The sequence below is a fragment of the Trichechus manatus genome, unplaced genomic scaffold, assembly GCF_000243295.1.
Source record: "Trichechus manatus latirostris isolate Lorelei unplaced genomic scaffold, TriManLat1.0 scaffold00157, whole genome shotgun sequence".
Taxonomy (NCBI): domain Eukaryota; kingdom Metazoa; phylum Chordata; class Mammalia; order Sirenia; family Trichechidae; genus Trichechus; species Trichechus manatus.
In genome coordinates, this window is record NW_004444093.1 from 6,224,596 (window position 1) to 6,242,451 (window position 17,856).

Genomic DNA, 17,856 nt, shown 5'->3' on the forward strand with positions numbered 1-17,856 from the left:
AGAGGAGAAACAATAAGACTAAGCTCAGATTATTCGGCAGAAACCAAGCAGGCAAGAAGGCAGTGGGATGACATATATAAAATCTTGAAAGAAAACAATAGTCAGCCAAGAATAATATATCCTGCAAAACTCTCATTCAAATTTGATGGTGAAATTAGGTCATTTCCAGATAAACAGAAACTAAGTCAAACCAATCTTACAAGAATTATTAAAGGGAGTTCTTAGATCTGAGGACAAACAGCTTCAGCCCTCCGGCAGGACCTAGGACGCAGGATCGTATGAGCCAGATACCAATCTAGGAAATGAACTCTCGAGGACTATCCCAAACCAAAAGAAATACAACAGGGAATCAGAGCAGTCAATCAATGGATGACAACAACATCAAAACAATGAAAGAGGGAATAAACGGCATAGGTATAGAAACTTCTAATGGACAGGAAGGCAAGGCGATACCAAGTAAGGGTAGACTGCTTCAAACTTAGAAAGATAAGGGTAAAATTTATGGTAACCACAAAGAAAGTTAATAAACATACTCATAAAAAAAACAGGAAAAACATAAAGTCTCAGCAAAAACAAAACTACAAAAAATCGGCCACTGAAAACCCTATGCAGTATAGTTCTACTGACACACATGAGGTCGCCATGAGTTGGAGTTGACTCAGCGAAAACTGGTTAGTTTTAGTTAGTTACATTCAATTAACTTTGTCAACTAGAAAAATTCAGGTAACAATAACTGTCTATATAATGCTTTGAGGCACACTACATCAGGCTGGATTGCGCATATTTTTCACAAAAGTGTGTATATCATGGTCAGTCTGTTCTGTTTCTTTCTGAGAAGATAACAAGACTCCAGGGCTACAAGAGACCAGAACTTGTGCAGATGAGGCCTGGGGAAAGGACCCACCTGGGTGTCCTGAAGTCTGCTTGGGTGAAGGGTGAGCTGGTGGGCGATGGAGGAGATCTCCTCCCCGGGCCAGACTGACCAGACAGTGGTCTAGGGAATGCTTGCTCTCAGCTGCACTGATACTGGCCCCTACCCCTTCTACCCGGGGCTGGAGCAATCCCCAGGGTTGCTTGAGGAGGCAGCGCTCACTCCCTTTGGGAGCCCAGATGCCTATAACTTGGACCCCAAAGTCCCAGGAAGTGAACTTGATCAGTTGTATGGTTGGTCCCACTCCCGCCGAGGCCTTTCCCTTCACTGGTCCAGAACCTGGCAGTAGCTGGCCAGCCAGGAAACGGAGCTGCGGTCCTGGGGTCCCCTGCTCTCCCTCTGATGGAACTCGGAGGAGGCAGGGAGAAAGTGGGCAAGATGTAGTCACCTCCAGCTGGACTTCTGCCTCAGCCTCTCTGGCTCTGCCCAGCCTTTGGATTCTGCTTTCTGGCACCCTTGCCCAGGCTGAGGGCCACCCACTGCCATCCTGACCACCTGGTCTGACAGGTGAGTGCCCCGCTCCTCCAGTGACCCTGATAGAGGTAACAGTGGGAAGGCTGGGGAAAGCTGAGTCACCATCTGGCTGTATCAGGAAGATTCAGACACGTGGCAATTCATTAGGGATCAAGACAGCATATACTTAAAAAGGAGGTGTCCTGGGCAGACTGCTAGGAGCTTCTGGGGAGGCGAGGAAGGGGGATGCCAGGGGAGGGCAGACAGATGGACGTGGATGTAACAGGCCCAGAGTGAGCCCCACACTTTCCCGAGCCTGTGCCCCTTCAAAGAAATGGGAGGCAGCGCGATCAAGGGCAAAGGACCGGCCCGGGCAGTGCCCTCAATGGGGCAATTTCACGTGACGCCTATTTCCGGTTACCTTGCTTGGCCTAGGGGCAGGGGAGGGGGGAGGCTGAGAGGAGTTGAGCAGACGAGCCCGGGCCCACAAGTGGGAGTAGATAGCGGCATGGGGCTCACAGGCCTTTCTGATGTTTTCCGTGTCCCCTGCAGCACGGCGGTCAGCGAGGGTCTCCCACCTCTGCTCCAGACAGGAGCCCAGGGACAGAAGACCAGAAGGCAGATGCTGGGGGTTGCAGCTTGGACAGGCGCTACTTTCCAGCCTAGGCCTGTGACTAGGGACAGCAGGGGGCCTGCAGTCCCAGGGTGCTATGTCCCACGTTCTTACTCCCACCTTGTTGTGGAGTTGTCGAGCTTGTTCACCTGCTTTGGGTGCTGCTGCCTTTGTCACCTCCAGTCCCAGTGCCCGGAGTTTGCTGGAGGACTGGCAGCCTCCGCAGTCGTTGGAAGAGATGCCAAAGCGTCCACACCTTCCACGGCACCTAGAGGCTCGGGGGCGGTTCAAGAGCCCCACTCACAGCATGCACTGAGGAAGGGGCCTGGGTCTGCAGGTCATTGGTTGGGGACCACAGGCAGGTGGGTGGGCCCTGGGGGGAACTCCCTTAAAGCCCAGCTGATGTGATAGCCTGAGGCACTGTCCAGTGGCTGGCTAGCTGCTGTGAGCACCACCCGTCTGGCCAACTGGGGACACAAAGGACCTGCACCTAGGCCCTTTTAGCTGGAGTGGGAGGCCTGGCCAGGTAGAAGGCAGGCCACCCTCTCCAAGGCCCCGGACTCTCCCTCCCTCTCACCAGAGCCCCGGCCACCCTGCTGCCACTTTACCCACCACTGCTCACTGCCAGGTATCACTCTCCCCTCTGCTGCTGAGCCTAATCTCCCTTCGCCTTTTGTAAGAGCACTTTACACATGCTCACTGTATGAAATTTTGAATTTAAGAAAAGCCTAAGTGGGGAAAAATCACCCATAATCCCACCCTCAGAAATGATCATCGGTGACATCTTGTCCGATTTGCTTCTGGACTGTCTCTCCTGAGCTCCAATCTGAACCGAGTTCCCCACCTGCCCCAAGTCAGAGGAGAGCGCCCTCTCCCCAGGCCCTGCTCCAGGCTGCCGGCCCATGTGGACAGCCAGGTTGGCCCTGAACACACTGGCTAAGCAAATGGCGGTGGTGGGGGCCAGCGATGCAAGCTTGTGCTTTTGTTTGTGGGGGACTGTCTCTGCAGGTGTTGTTGTAGAGGAGGCTGGGAGGGTCCCCATCCTCGGTGGGAAGTGCCTGGAGGGGGCCCTGGGTGTTCAGGGGCCTTGCCCCTTTCCAGCTGCCCCCTCCTGCCTCAAGGGCTGGTGGGCTCTGCGCCCCAGGGTGGTGGCTGGCTCCTGCATCAAGGCCTGCAAAAGGCACCCTCCAGAGTTCAGGCTGCACCTGTGCAAGGCACCCTGTTGTGAGCCGGTCCCAGCAGCCTAGCATCTTCATACACCCCGGGAGAGCAGAGGGCCCAGCACATGCAGCTAAGAGAAGGCAGGATTCGGTGGCGGCGTTTCTGAATTTGGTTTATTAACACTCAGCACAGTGGGCCCCCTGGGAGGTGGCTGCCTATCTCCTGCAGATCAACCTGTCCCTGAGAACAGGGGAACACAGCTTGGAGGAAACCCACCAAGATGGCACAGTGCGGCCACCGTGGGCACAGACTGGCAAAGCTCGGCATGTCTGGCAAAGCTAGGAGCAGGGGGAGGGGAAGAGGAGGGTGCTGTGGAGGAGCCGTGAAAAGTCTGGGACCCCCACCCCCACAGCCCTACTTTGGCTTCAGAGACCAAATCAAACCCAAAGTAGAGCTGATTCTGCACAGGCCCATTTGCTTCCACTCGGCTCCCAGTAGCCAGGATACCCCATGCACTGCCAGGAGCAAGAACTGGGGCCACATGCTTTGAGACTGCTCTTCAAGGCGGACAAGGCCTCGGGGAGCCCCCCCTACACTATTCTGCCTCCTTTGAGACGTCCTCATTTCCTAGTCCTAGGCTGTGAGGAAGGGCTGGGTCAGGGTCTACATCTGACTCCAGCCTCCTAGAGGTTAGGAAGCTTAACCAAAACAGCTTTCCAGTGGAGCCCTGCCCCAAAGGCACCCCACAGGCCTCCCCCTCCTGGTCCTTCGACCTCATTCTTGCCTCACCTCTTAGGGGCTGCCTGCACCTCCCAGCCCTGCAGCCTCCGCTCTCTGGAATTGGCTGTACTTGTAAGAACAGGGCCCAATTTCTCTAGCTTTTGTATTCCATATAAGGCGCTGGCATCTGTAGCTTCTCCAACCCACCTAACCTTAAGAACAGACACTAATAATACTTAATCATCCCTCCCTGCTTGGGGTTGGGGAGGGGACGCCCCCAGGCTCTGCCCCAGTGGCCTCTGCACCTCCAGAACTCCAGGAAGTGGAGCTGCTGCAGACTCTGTGACCTCCACGACTTATAAACGGGAAACTGAGGTGAGGCCTAGAGAAGTGCACCCACGGATCAGCCTATACAGTAAAGATATCCATGGCCTGCAGGGCCTGAACTACAGGAAGAGGAAGTGGTCCTGAAAACACCTGAAGGCTTGCACCCACCCCCAGGTTGAAATGGGAGAGGCCAGTCCCTGCAGAGGGAGAACAAGGCCCACCCCCACCATGAGGCAAGGGCAGCAACCGCGCCTGGTCCAGCCCTATGCTGTGAAGGGACGTGGAGCCCTGGCTTCTGGCCCCCAGAAGGCAGTGGGGCCAAGTTAGGCCAAGCAGTGCCTTGCTGGTCCTGGTGGCCGGGCATTCTCTGAACTAACTGGGTCTGTGCTGACAGTGCTGTTATCATGAGCCCTTGAGCAAGGCATTCAGCGGTCAGTCCCACTCCATCAGCTTGACAGGAACGGGGAGTGAATGCCCCTCACCTGGCAGGAGGGGCTCTCAAACACCTTGTTCTCCCTCCCGGAAGCTGGGAGAAGGCCCCCACCTCGGCTGTCTCCTCTCCAGGGTTACCTCAGGAACAGCTGGGACCAGTATCCCTGCACAGCCGGCCTTGGCCCCACCGTCTGGGAATACACTCCAAATGCCTCCAAAGGTGTTCAAGCCTCTCCCCACAACACTTTCAAAGCATCAGCTAAGTTACTCTCTGCACATCCCAGCCCTACCCATGCCCAAATCCTCTCCCAGAGCCACCTGTCCCTCTGGTAGCCTCTGATGCCTCCCTGGAGCCCTCACACAGCCACTTGCTTACTGCATGTGTGTCCTATCCGCTGCGCTCTGTGCGCTCCCCGAGTCACCTGGGCCTTGTAGGATCCTAGGGTGCCCTAGGAGACGTGGAGTTTCCTCACAGCTGATGAAAAAGGTAGAAGCTACAAAAATGCCGAGGGCATGTCCTGTGCTGGTCAGCTACGGGGCAGAGCAAGGCAGGAGGGCTGCCAGCCCCCAGGGAGAAATGAGGGTCTACAGCCCAGGGGGTCCAGACAAGGACTGGGAACCAGAAGCCACTGGAGCTGCTGGGACCCCCAGCTGCATCTGTGCCACCACGACACAGAGCCAAAGGCCCACAGGCTGGACCCTGGCTCGCCAGAGGGTCCTAAGCTATGTTTCCCAATGAAACCAACTGCAGTAATACAAGAAATTCTGAAACATTACAGTCAAAACAGTCAAATAGCAGTGGGAGAAAACTAGAGCAGCTCCCCTCACAGAACTCGGTCCTTCTGCCCGGGATCCAGCCAAGGACTTGAGCAGTAAAGCCAAGAGAGTTTGGAGGGCTGCCGTCATCCGTGCTCCCTGCCTCCTGTGACAGGGCAAATGCTCCTGCCAGCCACTCAGGACTGCACTTGCAGGCATCTGGTCTCCCGGCTAACCATTGTGGTGTATCCCAAAGAGGCAGAAGGAACTCTGCTGTAAAGAATCCTGGCTAAAAAAAACACGCACTACAACAGGAATCCTGCTGCTGTAAAAACCTAACCATGCTGACTGGAACCCACCAGACCAGCAGTCCCAGCACCACTGGAAGCTGTTTAAGGCACTTGAGTGGCTTATCAACATCACCTGAAAAAGATATGTTTCGATCCTGATTTAGAGAAAAAAAAAAAATTCAGTAACACTGCAAAAAAGTTTCCCCTAAATAACCAGTGTAAAAAAAAAAAAAAAAAAAAAGGAAATACATGAGTTTTCTGAGGAATAAAATAAATGCTGTTAAATTATATGACACGACAGGTCACCTTGGCACAAAGACAAAACCTGAAATACTGCTTCTGAGTGAGCGCGCGCACACGCGTGCGCACACACACACGTCGCTGGTTCCTGGGGTGACCACAGAGGAGGCATGGGGACCAGAGGCCCCGGAGGCCCGAGGGTGCTGCGAGCCACCATGCTCTTTCCAGTGGGGGCACCCTCTCCTCTTTGGGAAGCCAGCACCAACAGCCAACCAGAGCCCACCAGGCAGATCTGCCAACAAGAGCCCTCCCTCAGCCACGGCGGGGACACATGCGAGAGATCTGTGTTGGACACACTGCCTGGAGGGCCCCACATGCCTGGCCCCCCTCGACGGGAGCTGGGAGCACATTGCAGGGCCACTTACTTCCGACCCAGCTTCTCTTTGCTGAGGTCTCTTCCTGGGTTTCCTTCTGAGATTGGTGGGCACTTCATGCCTGCTGCAAGCAGGGTGTGCCCCGCCATGTGATGCAGTTCCGCAGCCGCCGGGACAGGCATGAAGCGCCTCAAGCAGCAGGGGTCCCGGGGAAAGCACTGCATGGTGGCTCCCTGCCCACTCTTTCTTTTCCTAAGGCATCCGAGGGGAAGAGTCACAGGGTGGGGTCGGGGGGCAAGGCTCAGGCCCCCTAGCTTCTCTGGGCTGTGCTGGTCTCGGGCTCCAAGAGGTCAGAGGGCGAGTCCCTCACCTCCTGGAGCCTGTCCTCCAGCAGGTCCCGGGGGTCCCTGAGGAAGACCACCAGGACGGTGATGTTGTCACGGGAGCCCCGTTCCCGGGCGGCAGCCACCAGCTCCTCAGCGACATGAAGCCCGCAGCCCTGCTGCCGGGCCAAGTGGCTCTGGACGAGGCCAGCGACCTCCTGTGGAGGCACGAAGTCAAAGAAGCCGTCACAAGCGAGCAGCAGGTAGTCCTCCAAGCTGGTCAGCTCCCGGGAGGCTGCGTCTGCCTCCCCGGACACGTAGGGCTTCTGGAAAATGTCCCCTGGGCATGGGAGAGAAGAGAGCCTGGTGTCAGGGGCCAGACATGTTACCGCTTCCTTCCCGCCCTGTTCCCCGCCCACTTGGTGCCCTGCGGGTGCACAGACCACCGTTCTCACAGAGCGTTCAGTGAAAGACTGCAAGTGAAAAAGGTGGCTTCATGTTGTGTTAAGTGCTATGCAGAAAGCAGAATGGGGTGCTGTGACAGGCTTTCTCTGGTGTCCCTGACAGCAGTCAGAGCCAAGTGAGGACACAGGGAATCCCTGGGCAGTGCAACAGTTCATTCACTCGGCTGCTAACCCAAAGGTTGGTGGTTTGAGTCCACTAAGAGGTGCCTTGGAAGAAAGACCTGGTGATCTGCTTCTAAATACTCAGACTTGAAAACCCTACGGAGCATAGTTCTACTCTGACACACACGGGGTCACCATGAGTTGGGGTTGACTCAACAGGAACTGGTAGGGACACAAGACTTATGCAGATTTCAGCTCCACAAAATGACCTCCTCACGTCCAGTGGAGCCGGGGCCTGGGGTCAGTCAGGGTGAGCTCAGGAATAACTGCTCTCTGGACTTGAGAGAAGCTGACTGTTCAGAAATGAAAACTGCTGGTAACATATTTTGTCTGGCTCCTCCCCATGCCCTGGGCCACACCCTTTGCCGAGACATGAGTGGGAACAGCAATTCTTTTTCCTCAATTTCCAAAATAAATGTGAAATGGAAAAAAATAAAGGGGAGGAAGGAGGACACTGTGTGGAGCCCAGGACGACCCTGACAGTGGCCCTTGCCTTCGAGCTGAGTGCTCCAGTCACTGCCTGCAGTTCAGCCCCCATGCTCCCGCTGCCTAGCCGCTGCTCAGCAGACAGCTCCGCTGGAATGCCTAATGACACCTCCACCCAGCCTGTCCAGGACCTTTGCTTCTCCTCTTGAACACCTGCTGTCCATAGCCTCCCCAACTCAGACAATGGCACCCCACGAAGCATACAGGCCAAACACAGGCCTTTCCTCTGATTCTCTGTCCCTCAGGCCCCACATAGCCCTCAGCAAGGGCCTCCATTCATCGCCTCCTCTTCCTTGGGCACACCCTAACCGCCCTTGCCCTGACCCAGGCCCAGAGGGCTCCTGCTGGTCTCCCTCCCCCTGTGCACACCTCGCCTCTGACAGCCCCAGAGGGGCTGGCAGCTCTCACTAGCCACGTCACTCCCTTGTGGGAAGCTGCCCTTGCTGCCCATTCATGGAATGAACTTGGTGTGGCCTGGGAGCCAAGCTCCTCCCAACCTCCGACTCGCTTCAGCGTGTCCAGAGACGCAGGGCAGAAGCTGCAAGAAGGGTTGTGAAGAAGGCACTGCATATGGTGAGGACAGACTGTCTCTAGTGTACGGGAGGGACAGGGCCAAATCCAGGGGGTTATGGAGGAAGAAGGTGATCTCTAGGTGTGCTTGCTGGACCTCGAGCTGAGAGGCTTACAGTGACAGGATGTGGAGAAAACAGGATGGGGCTGGGGGGAGCTTGATTTATGCAATATTTAAAAATTATTTCTCAATATATATAGTAGCTAGCCAAGGGTTTCCTACTAGATTTTTTCTAGGGAACCTTTTTAAAAAAATTTTATTATAGTAAAAATATATATAACGTTTGCCAATTCAACACTTTTTACACATACCTTTCAGTGACATTGGTTATGTTAATTATGTTGTGCAACCATCACCATTATCCACTTCCAGATCATTCCACCACCATTAACAGAAACTCAGTGTCCCTTAAGCAGACTCCCCCTTTCCCCTCCTTCCCACCCCTGGTAACCACTAATAAGCTTTGGTCTCTATGCATTTGCCTGTTCTAGGTATTTCATATAAGTGAGATCACACAATATCTGTCCTTTTGCTGCTGACTTACTTCCCTCAGCAGGATGTTTTCAAGGTTCATCCATATTGGGGCATGCATCAGGACTTCATTTCTCTTTATGACTGAGTAATATTCCAGTGTATGGCCATGCCACTTTGTGTTTGTCCACTCATCTGTGGATGGACTCTTGGGTTGTTTCTACCTTTCGACTATCGTGAAAAGTGCTGCAATGAACATTGGTGTGCAGGTTTCTGTCTGTGTTTAATGAAGAGATCATTTATAATTCAAACTACAATTACTTGTGCAAGATGAAAGTTTTTAAGATGTTTGCAATCACACTCTGTAAATCCTGCCAGATTTCCCTTCATAATCTGATTTATAACATAACCCTAGTGTTGTGGGTTGAATTGTGTCCCCTAGTACAATACGCTGAAGTCCTACCCCTGGTATCTGTGAACATGACCTAATTTGGAAATAGGGTCTTTGCAGATGTAATCAAATTAAGATGAGGTCATCTGGATTAGGGTGGGCGCTAAATCTCATGACTAGTGTCTGTATAAGGAGAGAGACTTAGAAGCACAGAGAACACGCACAGAGGGAAGACAAGGCAGAGTTTGGAGTGATACAGCCAGAAGCCAAGGAGTGCCAAGGTGTACTGGTAGTCACTGGCAACTGGGAGAGAGGCACGGGACAGATCCTCCCTCAGAGCGTCCAGAGAACCAACCCTGTGACACCGTGATTTTGGACTTCCGGCCTCCAGAACTGTGAGAGAATGAATTTCTGTTATTTTTCAGCTGCCCCGTTTGCTGTGCTTTGTTATGGCAGCCCCAGGATACTAAGATAGTTAGTCTACCACAAATCTTTCCCCAGCACGCATTGCTCTCATGTCCTATGCTCTTGGGGGAGCCAAGGTCAGCTCCCATGCCCTCTTACCAATGGCTCTGGAGACAGCCAGGGTCCCGTTGACTCGCCAGCAGTCCATGTGGGATACGAAGCCACCCAGTGCTTCAATGCGCTCCCTCTCGTCCTGTGGGAAGAAAACTGGAGTCAGGGGTGTCCACCTGCTCCCACCCAGACTGAGAAACTAAGCTGGTTTCTAAGACAATGTTCAAAAACACAGCACTGGGAGACAGTTCGGAGGTCCAGAGACGCACCCAAATTATGCATTATTAAAAACAGTGAGAAATTATAAATAAGTGTTCTTCAGTTTAGGACTAGCTAAATAAATTATGGTACAAACATACACACACATTGCCTACAGCCATCAATGATTGTATCTCTGAGGAGTGTTGAAAACGAGTAACCAGGTGCTGTAGAATCGACCCTGACTGATGGCACCCCCATATGTGTCGGAGTAGAACAGTGCTCCATAGGGTTTTCATGGCTGTGACCTTTTGGAAGTAGATCACTGGGCCTTTTTGCAAAAGTGCTTCTGGGGGGACGTGAACTGCCAAGTGTTTAACCATTTGAGTCACTGAGGGACTCAGACATTATATAGATATGATATGTAATATATATTGGCACAGAGTTAGTGCTTGTTACATGTCCTGGGTGCTGTTGAGAGCCGGACACCTAACTTTTAAAAAAAATTTAATTTTATTTTGGTTTTATATACACACTCACACAGAAAACCACACCTGTTGCTATCGAGTCAATTCCGACTCATAGTGATCGTATAGGATAGGGCAGAACTGCCCCATAGGGCTTTTTTTTTTTTTTAATTTTAACTATTTATTATCTCATTTAATCAACATAGCAAATCTATGAGGTGAATATTCTTATCTTTACAGCAGAAGAAATAGGTTCTGAAAGGTTAACAAACTTCCACAAGGTCACAAAGCCAGTATGTGAGCTTTGAACCCAAGCTCCTAAGTTTGCATTCCCATCTACTGTTAACGATGACTTTGTGGGTTGGTGGTCCTGTTTATGACCAGTATTTTTTGCCTCCTCTAAAGCATTGTTTTCAGCTGTAGCAAAATGATGTACACTAGAGGAAATGATTTGGGTGGCGGGGGTCAATGATAGGAATTCTTAAAAAATATTCCAAGGCTCTTGATTATAATTAGATCTGGTTTCCCAAATTAAATAGTGAGCTCCAAAACTCTGCATTAGAAATGTTATGCCCTTGGAATACAGTCTGTTGGTCCTAGGACTCCAAAGAAGTTCCATGCTGTGAACAAAATGGTACTGACTATCCTTTTTTAGCAACTAGAGTGAGTGGAGTTTTCATGTGCAATGTCAATAGTACCAACCCCATCATGGTGACCAATGGGCATTTATCCGTTATTGGATCCTACTGGGTGTGTGCTGCAGAGCCCTACAGATCTGCATCAATGACTATATATTCATCCTCATACTTATTATAAACAACGAAACAGCCACTGTGAACTGTGACATGGTTGAGAGATCTTTCAAACCCAGCAAACAAATACAAGCCCAGCAGTTATTTGACGCTTCATGTCCCAGTATCCACTGGATGGAGGACATTTACTAGGGGTCATGGTAAATGTCAGTCATGGGGCTGTTGACTAAGGGCATCTGTTTCCTGCACAGAGAAAAGCAGCCTTAGTGCAGGATCTGGACTAGTTATTTGAAAAGCAAAGAGATCACTCCTCCTTTTCTCCACCTGCCCACCTCCCCATGCTTGTTTGCATCGAGTTTCTAATGAAAGTTTATTCAGCATCAGTATGATACTTAGGAAGTCACAAATGGACCCTTTTTTAACTCAGCTGTATTGAGGTATAATTTACATACAGTAAAATTCACCCTTTTTAGGTCTATAAATTCTGGTCTACGACCTATAAATTTAGATCTATGAATTCCGACAAATGCATATAATCATGTAACCACCACTAACAGAAGCTGAACTCGTAACTACTGAGTCACCAGGGCTCCAAAATACATATAACACTTAAAAAAAAAAAAAAAAAAGGCTGACAGCAAACCCATGTATGTCAGAGTAGAACTGTGCTCCATAGGGTTGTTTCCAATGGCTGATTTTTGAGAAGTAGATTGCCAGACCTTTCTTCTGAGGTGACTCTGGGTGGACTCAAGCTGGCAACCTTTGGGTTAACAGCCAAGTGCTAACCATTTCCCCTACCCAGGGACTTCCATGAGTGTTCAGAGGTCAGGGAAATGCTCATGAGGCCATAAAATGAGTGTGAGCCCTAGAGTCAGATAAAAGGCCTTCGGCTTCCACCTTTGACATGAGGATAACTGCCCTCTGTTGCAAGCTGCTGGACAACACGGTGAAGCATGTGATGCGCATGACCACAGGCCAAGGCTTGGCAAACCCTGAGCACGCCCTGAACAAGCAGCCAAGGGCTTGCTCATTTTTCCTCCTTCTCAACCCAAGTTCCTTCTGAGTAATGGTCTTGGCGCGCTGCCGGGGACAGCCGTGCTTCCTCAGTGAAGCCGGGACAGAGGCTGGGCATGGCTGTCACTTCCTCCAAAAACCTCTGGTCATACAAATCTCCCTGAAGGGCGGGAACAACGGCACCATCCAATGGAACGTGGCCCACAGGCTCCCGGGTGCAAGGCGTCTCCCCAGCACAAGGCGTCTCCCTGTCCACTGGAGCTGCTACAGGAGGGTGCCTCTCATCCCTCTTGCTTGTTAGTTTCTCATTAATAAAGGGGCAGAGCCGCACCTGGTGATGCCAGGTACTCATTTCTGTTGCCCTCCCCCTGACCCTGCTGGGCACCTGGCTGCCCAAGAGGTCAGAGGCCCCCCTTCCTCAACCAGGAGCCCCCAGTGCCACAGGGTACAGTGTCCTCTGGGCAGACTCTCTAGGACTATGGAGGTGGGCCCTTCACCTGAAGAGATGTCTCCTTCTACAGATGTGACGCACTTCTACACCCCTACCCCCACCCATGTGGGGCAGAGGTGCGGGCTGCTGGCCCCCGGCTAGGCCTCTGTGAGAAGGCCGAGGAGGAAAGGACAGCAATGCAGGTCGGACAGCACAGACCGGCTAAGCATCTCCTGTAGCCTGCGGTGGGCAGCTCTCACCAGACCCTCTGCAGAGCAGCACCTAGAGGGTGGGGCTGCCCAGCAGGAGAAGCAGCCACTGGTCCACCAGGGCCAGGGCATTCTTACACTGTGAAGGGGGCAGGACAGTGTGACCAGGGAGGCTCCCTACAGGTCTGGGATTCCACTGTGGTCTGAGAGCTGTGATAGAGAAAGGGAAGGAAGAAAGCTAGAAGGCTGGAAGGGTGAGGGGGCTGGGCAAACTGGGCCAGATGGAGGGACACGCACGTGTATACACCACACAACTCACGCACACACACACACACAACATAACTTACATGCACACACCCACCACACATGCAAACACACTCATGACACACAACTCACATATACACACACACCACACAGCTCACACACGCAAACACATGCACTCCATACACACACTTCACACACATGCACACTCCACATGCCCACGGAGAGGGAATGCATGATCCGTGGCTTTCCCCCAGGAAGAGGCCCTGCACTCATCCAGCCCCAGGGCACTCCAGCGGACATGTTTGGGCAGATACATTGTGAGAATCCTGAACCTTTCTTGGCTCTTTCCTCCCACATGTCCACCCCTTTTGTCTGCTCAGCCCCTTGAACCAATGACCCTACTCCGGGTGCCCCGGCAGGGGGTGGGCCGGTGGCACCCCCTTGCAGTAGATGCACACCCATTGGCCTTGGCCCTTGGTGAGGGGGTGCAGAGGCACTCAGAGCCTCTGCAGGGACTCCATGGGGGCATCTCCCTCCCCCTCCCTGGGGCGGGGTCTCCAGGCGCTCCCCACCCCTCCTCCCTGCAGCTAGAGGGCCGTGGAGGCCAGGCTCTGCTAGCTGCAGACATCTGTCTTCCAGTAAGCGCCTGGAGCCCCAGTCAAGTCCTGACCTGGCCCCAATGGAGCACAAGGTGGACACTGCCGGCAGGCCCTCCACTGGCTCTCCCAGGGCCCTGCCCCTCCCAGACACCTGTGGCTCCCATCTTGGTACACATCGTGATGGCACACTGCCACAGCTGGGACCAGGACTACATGTGGTCTACGGGCTCAGAGTGCTACCGTCCTCACTTCCCATGTCTTTGGGCCCCAACCCACCAACTAATCCTCCCCCATTGTCCTCTCCACCTCCCTGAAACAATTCCTCTAAGGTCGAACCCTGAATGCACGAGCCCAGCTTGCTCCCACTAACAGCCACCTGCACCCACCAAGTGTGGGTCTTGGCCTCTGTACAGCAGAAAGCCAGGATGTCACTTGCCTGCACAGCTGCATGTCTGATGTCGACAGGATTCCTCAGGCTCTCCTCTTGGGATGCTCAAGAGCTGGCTCACTGGCACACTGCCCAAGCAGGTGCATGCTCCTCCTGGGCTTGGCTGGCACTGTGGTCAGCCCCAAAGCTGCCTGGCCTCCTGGAAGCCTCTCCTGATTTCCTACTGGCCCACACTCCCCATACACTCTGTTAACAATGAAGCCTTGGCTCAGACCTACTGTCTCAGCCCTCCCCCCTCGCCCAATGTCAGCCTTGAGATGCTGGCTTCGAGGGCCTACACTCATAGCTGTCCCACCTCACTCTTCCAGCCTGCCTAGCAGTGCCACCTTCGGAGGCTCCTGATGCTCCTCCACGTTGTCATCTCCACATCTAGGACTCCTTTCTCCCCTTGCCTCTCTGATGCCGCCTCGCCAGACCAGTCCTCATCATGGCTCGCCCACGATGGCACAGCCCATGGGGTTCTGGCTTCACCCTCAATCCAGCCTCCAGGGATCTGGTCATTTCAGACACTTGTGGTGCTGCCTGATGCCCTAGCTGCAGGCAGCTGCTGTGCCTCCCCATTCCCCACAGGTGCAGAGTCCTGGCCTGCACCTTCCTCCTGGCCTACCTAGCCTCTGAAGTCACGCCCGTTGTCAAGCTCTGTGGCTACTAAGCAGCTTCCCACATGCCTCACTTCAGTTCACTTCTTTCTCTTCCATCTTCCCCCAGCACTTGCCTGCCCTGGTCCTGACACCTTCACCTGCCAGCCTTGCTGCCCCTACTAGACCGAGCATCACCAGGAGGAAGGTAGTCCTAGTTTATTATCTTACTGCCTCGGCAAAGCACTTTGTAAATTATGTTGTTGTTGTTAGCTACTGTGGAGTCAGCCCCGACTCACGGCAAATCCATGTACAATGGAATCCATGCACAAACACTGTCCAGTCCTGCACCATCCCCGTGATTGGTTGTGGATTGGACCATTGTGATCAGTAGGTGCTAAATGTTTGCTGGGATGAATTGAACCTAGTGGGAGGAGAGACTGCTCAGATAGCTGCAGAATGTCACAGAGGGTCCCTACAGATTCCTTGAGAACTGATTTCAGCAGCTGCTGGACACTTGCTACCCTTATTTTTGTTCACTAGGTTGTTATCATGAGGTAGCGGCGGTTCAGTAGTAGAATTCTCACCTTCCGTGAGGGAGATCTGGTTCGATTCCTGGCCAATGCACCTGATACGCAGCCACCATCTATCTGTCAGTGGAGGCCTGTGTGTTGCTATGATGCTGAACAGGTTTCAGCAAAGCTTCCAGACTAAGACAGACTAGGAGGAAAGGCCTGGCGATCTGCTTCTGAAAATCAGCGAATGAAAACCATCTGGATTACAACAGTCCAATCTACAACCGACCATGGGAATGGCGCAGGACCGGGCAGCGTTTCGTTCCATTGTGTGTGGGGTTGCTGTGAGTCAGGGGCCGACTTGATGCACTAACAACAACAGGTTGGGACCAGTTTCCCTGCTTTCGTAACCACTGTTGTGGGTAAATGTTTGGCCGGGTCTGTGCAGGTGATGATTGTGAACAGGGTCATAGTGGGAGATTCAGAAGCGGCAGCTCCCGCTCGAGCTGGGCTCTTGTCTCTGCAGTCTGGTGTGGCTGCTGGTTAAGGAGCCTTGTAGGCTCCCCCAATGCAGGCCCTGCTCTCAACATGCCACATGCATCAGCCCACTTGGTCCTCACCCCAAACCTCCCGGGAGCCTTGTTTTAAGAGGAGGAGACCAAGGCTTGGGGAGAATGGAGCCAGGATTGAACCTGGGAGGAGCTCAGGTAGTCTTTGGAAAATGCTGCCAGGGAAAAGTCCCCACTGGGTTTCAGGGGAGACGCTGGGCACTGAGCTCGCGGGGTTGGAGCAGGCAGGAGGGAGTGGGTGCAGCACAGAGCCAGTAGCTGGCATCTGATCCCAACTTGGGCCATCTTTCCCCTGACCACAGATCTTGGGGCAAGAGGGCACAGCAGGAACGAGGCGGTGAGTCCCTCAGTTCTGGTGGTGGCAGAGGAGGCCGTGTGCTCTGGGCAACTTACTTAGTCTTCCTGAGCCTCAGTTTCCTCCTCTATGTAATGGGGATAACATGTAGCACAGACTGTGAGCTGTGCCGTGAGACCAAGAGATGTTGTTATTCTAGACTGTTACCATTACCACCGCCTGATATTTCCTGCTGGACATTCCAAATCCACAAGCCACAAAATAAAAGACTGCTCGAGTCAGCCACGTCAAAACCAAAACTTCTACATGGCAAAAGCCCATAAACAAAGAAAAGTGGTGAACTGGGGGAAAATACTTGCAAATCACTGCACAGATCAGGAGCCAACCTCCCTAATCTATAGAAAACCAGGTGCTGTCGAGTCAACCCTGACGCATGGCGACCCTATGTGTGCAGAGTATAACTGCTCCATCGAGTTTTCACTGGCTGATATTTTGGAAGGCGATCTCCAGGCCTTTCTCCCGAGGCGCTGCTGGATGGACTCGAACCACCAACGTTTACATTAGCAGCCAAGTGCATTAACCGTTTACCCCACCCAGGAACTCCCGAAAATTGGTAAGAAAAAGAGCCATGGCTCAGGAAAAAAATGGGCAAAGGATAGGAACAGAGAGTTCACAGGGCAGGCAAGATAATGATCTTGAGCATTCAGAAAGATGCTCAACCTCGCTCTGAGTAACAGAAATGCAAACTAAATGACTGCCTGAGACACCATTCTCACCTTTCAGACGGGAAGACACCCTGCAGCTGACAGCACACTGGGTGGGGTTGTGGGGGAACGCGTTCTCAGCCACACGGGCAAAAATCACCCTGGCATAGCCTAAGGAGGGTGCTGTGGCAAACCCTCCAAAGCTGTGAATGTGTACACTTTCCAATCCAGCTGTCCTACTTCTAGGAATGTGTATATTCTACAGATATACTTGACCTTGACCAATGCAATGCTGTACACAGTTATTTAGTGCTGCATTGTTTTTAATACCAAAAGACCAGAAAAATTGAATGTCCATGGACAAGGGATTACTGGCATTTCTGGTGCATCTGTGCAACGGATGTCAGGAAGCTCCTGACGTGTCGACAGAGAATGACCCATAAAACACACGGCTAAGTGGGAGAAGCCAGGGCAGAGTAGTGTGAAAAAAGCAGGACAGAGGAGACACACAGGCACTTCTTGATGTCTAAACTACTGCTGTATGACCTCAAGAAACAAAGGGACTGGAGAGTTCCGTGAGATGGGGCCCAAAGTAGGAATGTCACCCTCAGGCCCAGGTGAGGACAGCAAGGCTTGGGCTGGCATGTGCCTTGTTGGGGCACAGAGCCTACTGAGGTCCTCTGGAGAGTCCTGGGGCCCCTGTGTAGCGGCTTCCTTCCTGCCTTGGTTTAGCATCACCTCCTCTCCGGCTGCCTGTGTGTGGCCGGCCGTCCCTGGCCCTGCATGCATGGTGGGGCTGTACACGGGGACTCCATTCACTGGGCTGCCCCGGGGCAGAGGGCTCATGGTCACGGTGACACACCAAGCTCTGGGAACAGCTCACCTGGGACTGCTGGCTGTTAAAACCTCAAGTATTAGGGGACCCTAGCCACTCAAGTCTGGCAGGAGAAGCAGCAGAAACCTACTGGGAAGATGGCCCAGAGCCTCTTTTACTTTCGCATCTGCCCCAGCAAACACCCAGCAGGGCTTCCTGACCTGCGCCCCATGTGCTCCCCAGGCTGGGGACCCAGCACTGGCACTCAGGGCAGGCCCGTGTGCTGCCCAGCACAGTGGGGTCTGGGGACATCCTGAGC

At 53.0% G+C, this 17,856-nt stretch overlaps 1 protein-coding gene across 1 annotated transcript in view; it reads right to left on the minus strand.

The window, feature by feature from the left end:
- Nucleotides 1–6,566: 6,566 nt before the first annotated feature.
- The window catches only part of PPM1F (protein phosphatase, Mg2+/Mn2+ dependent 1F), a 28,550-nt gene continuing 17,260 nt past the window's right edge, over nucleotides 6,567–17,856 (minus strand). Inside the window, exons 6-7 of the mRNA XM_004386224.2 lie at nucleotides 9,730–9,823; nucleotides 6,567–6,960 (exon numbers count right to left, since the gene is read on the minus strand). Of these exons, the coding sequence (XP_004386281.1) occupies nucleotides 6,608–6,960; nucleotides 9,730–9,823 (447 nt within the window). The 3' untranslated portion in view covers nucleotides 6,567–6,607. The remainder of the gene's footprint in view (nucleotides 6,961–9,729; nucleotides 9,824–17,856) is intronic.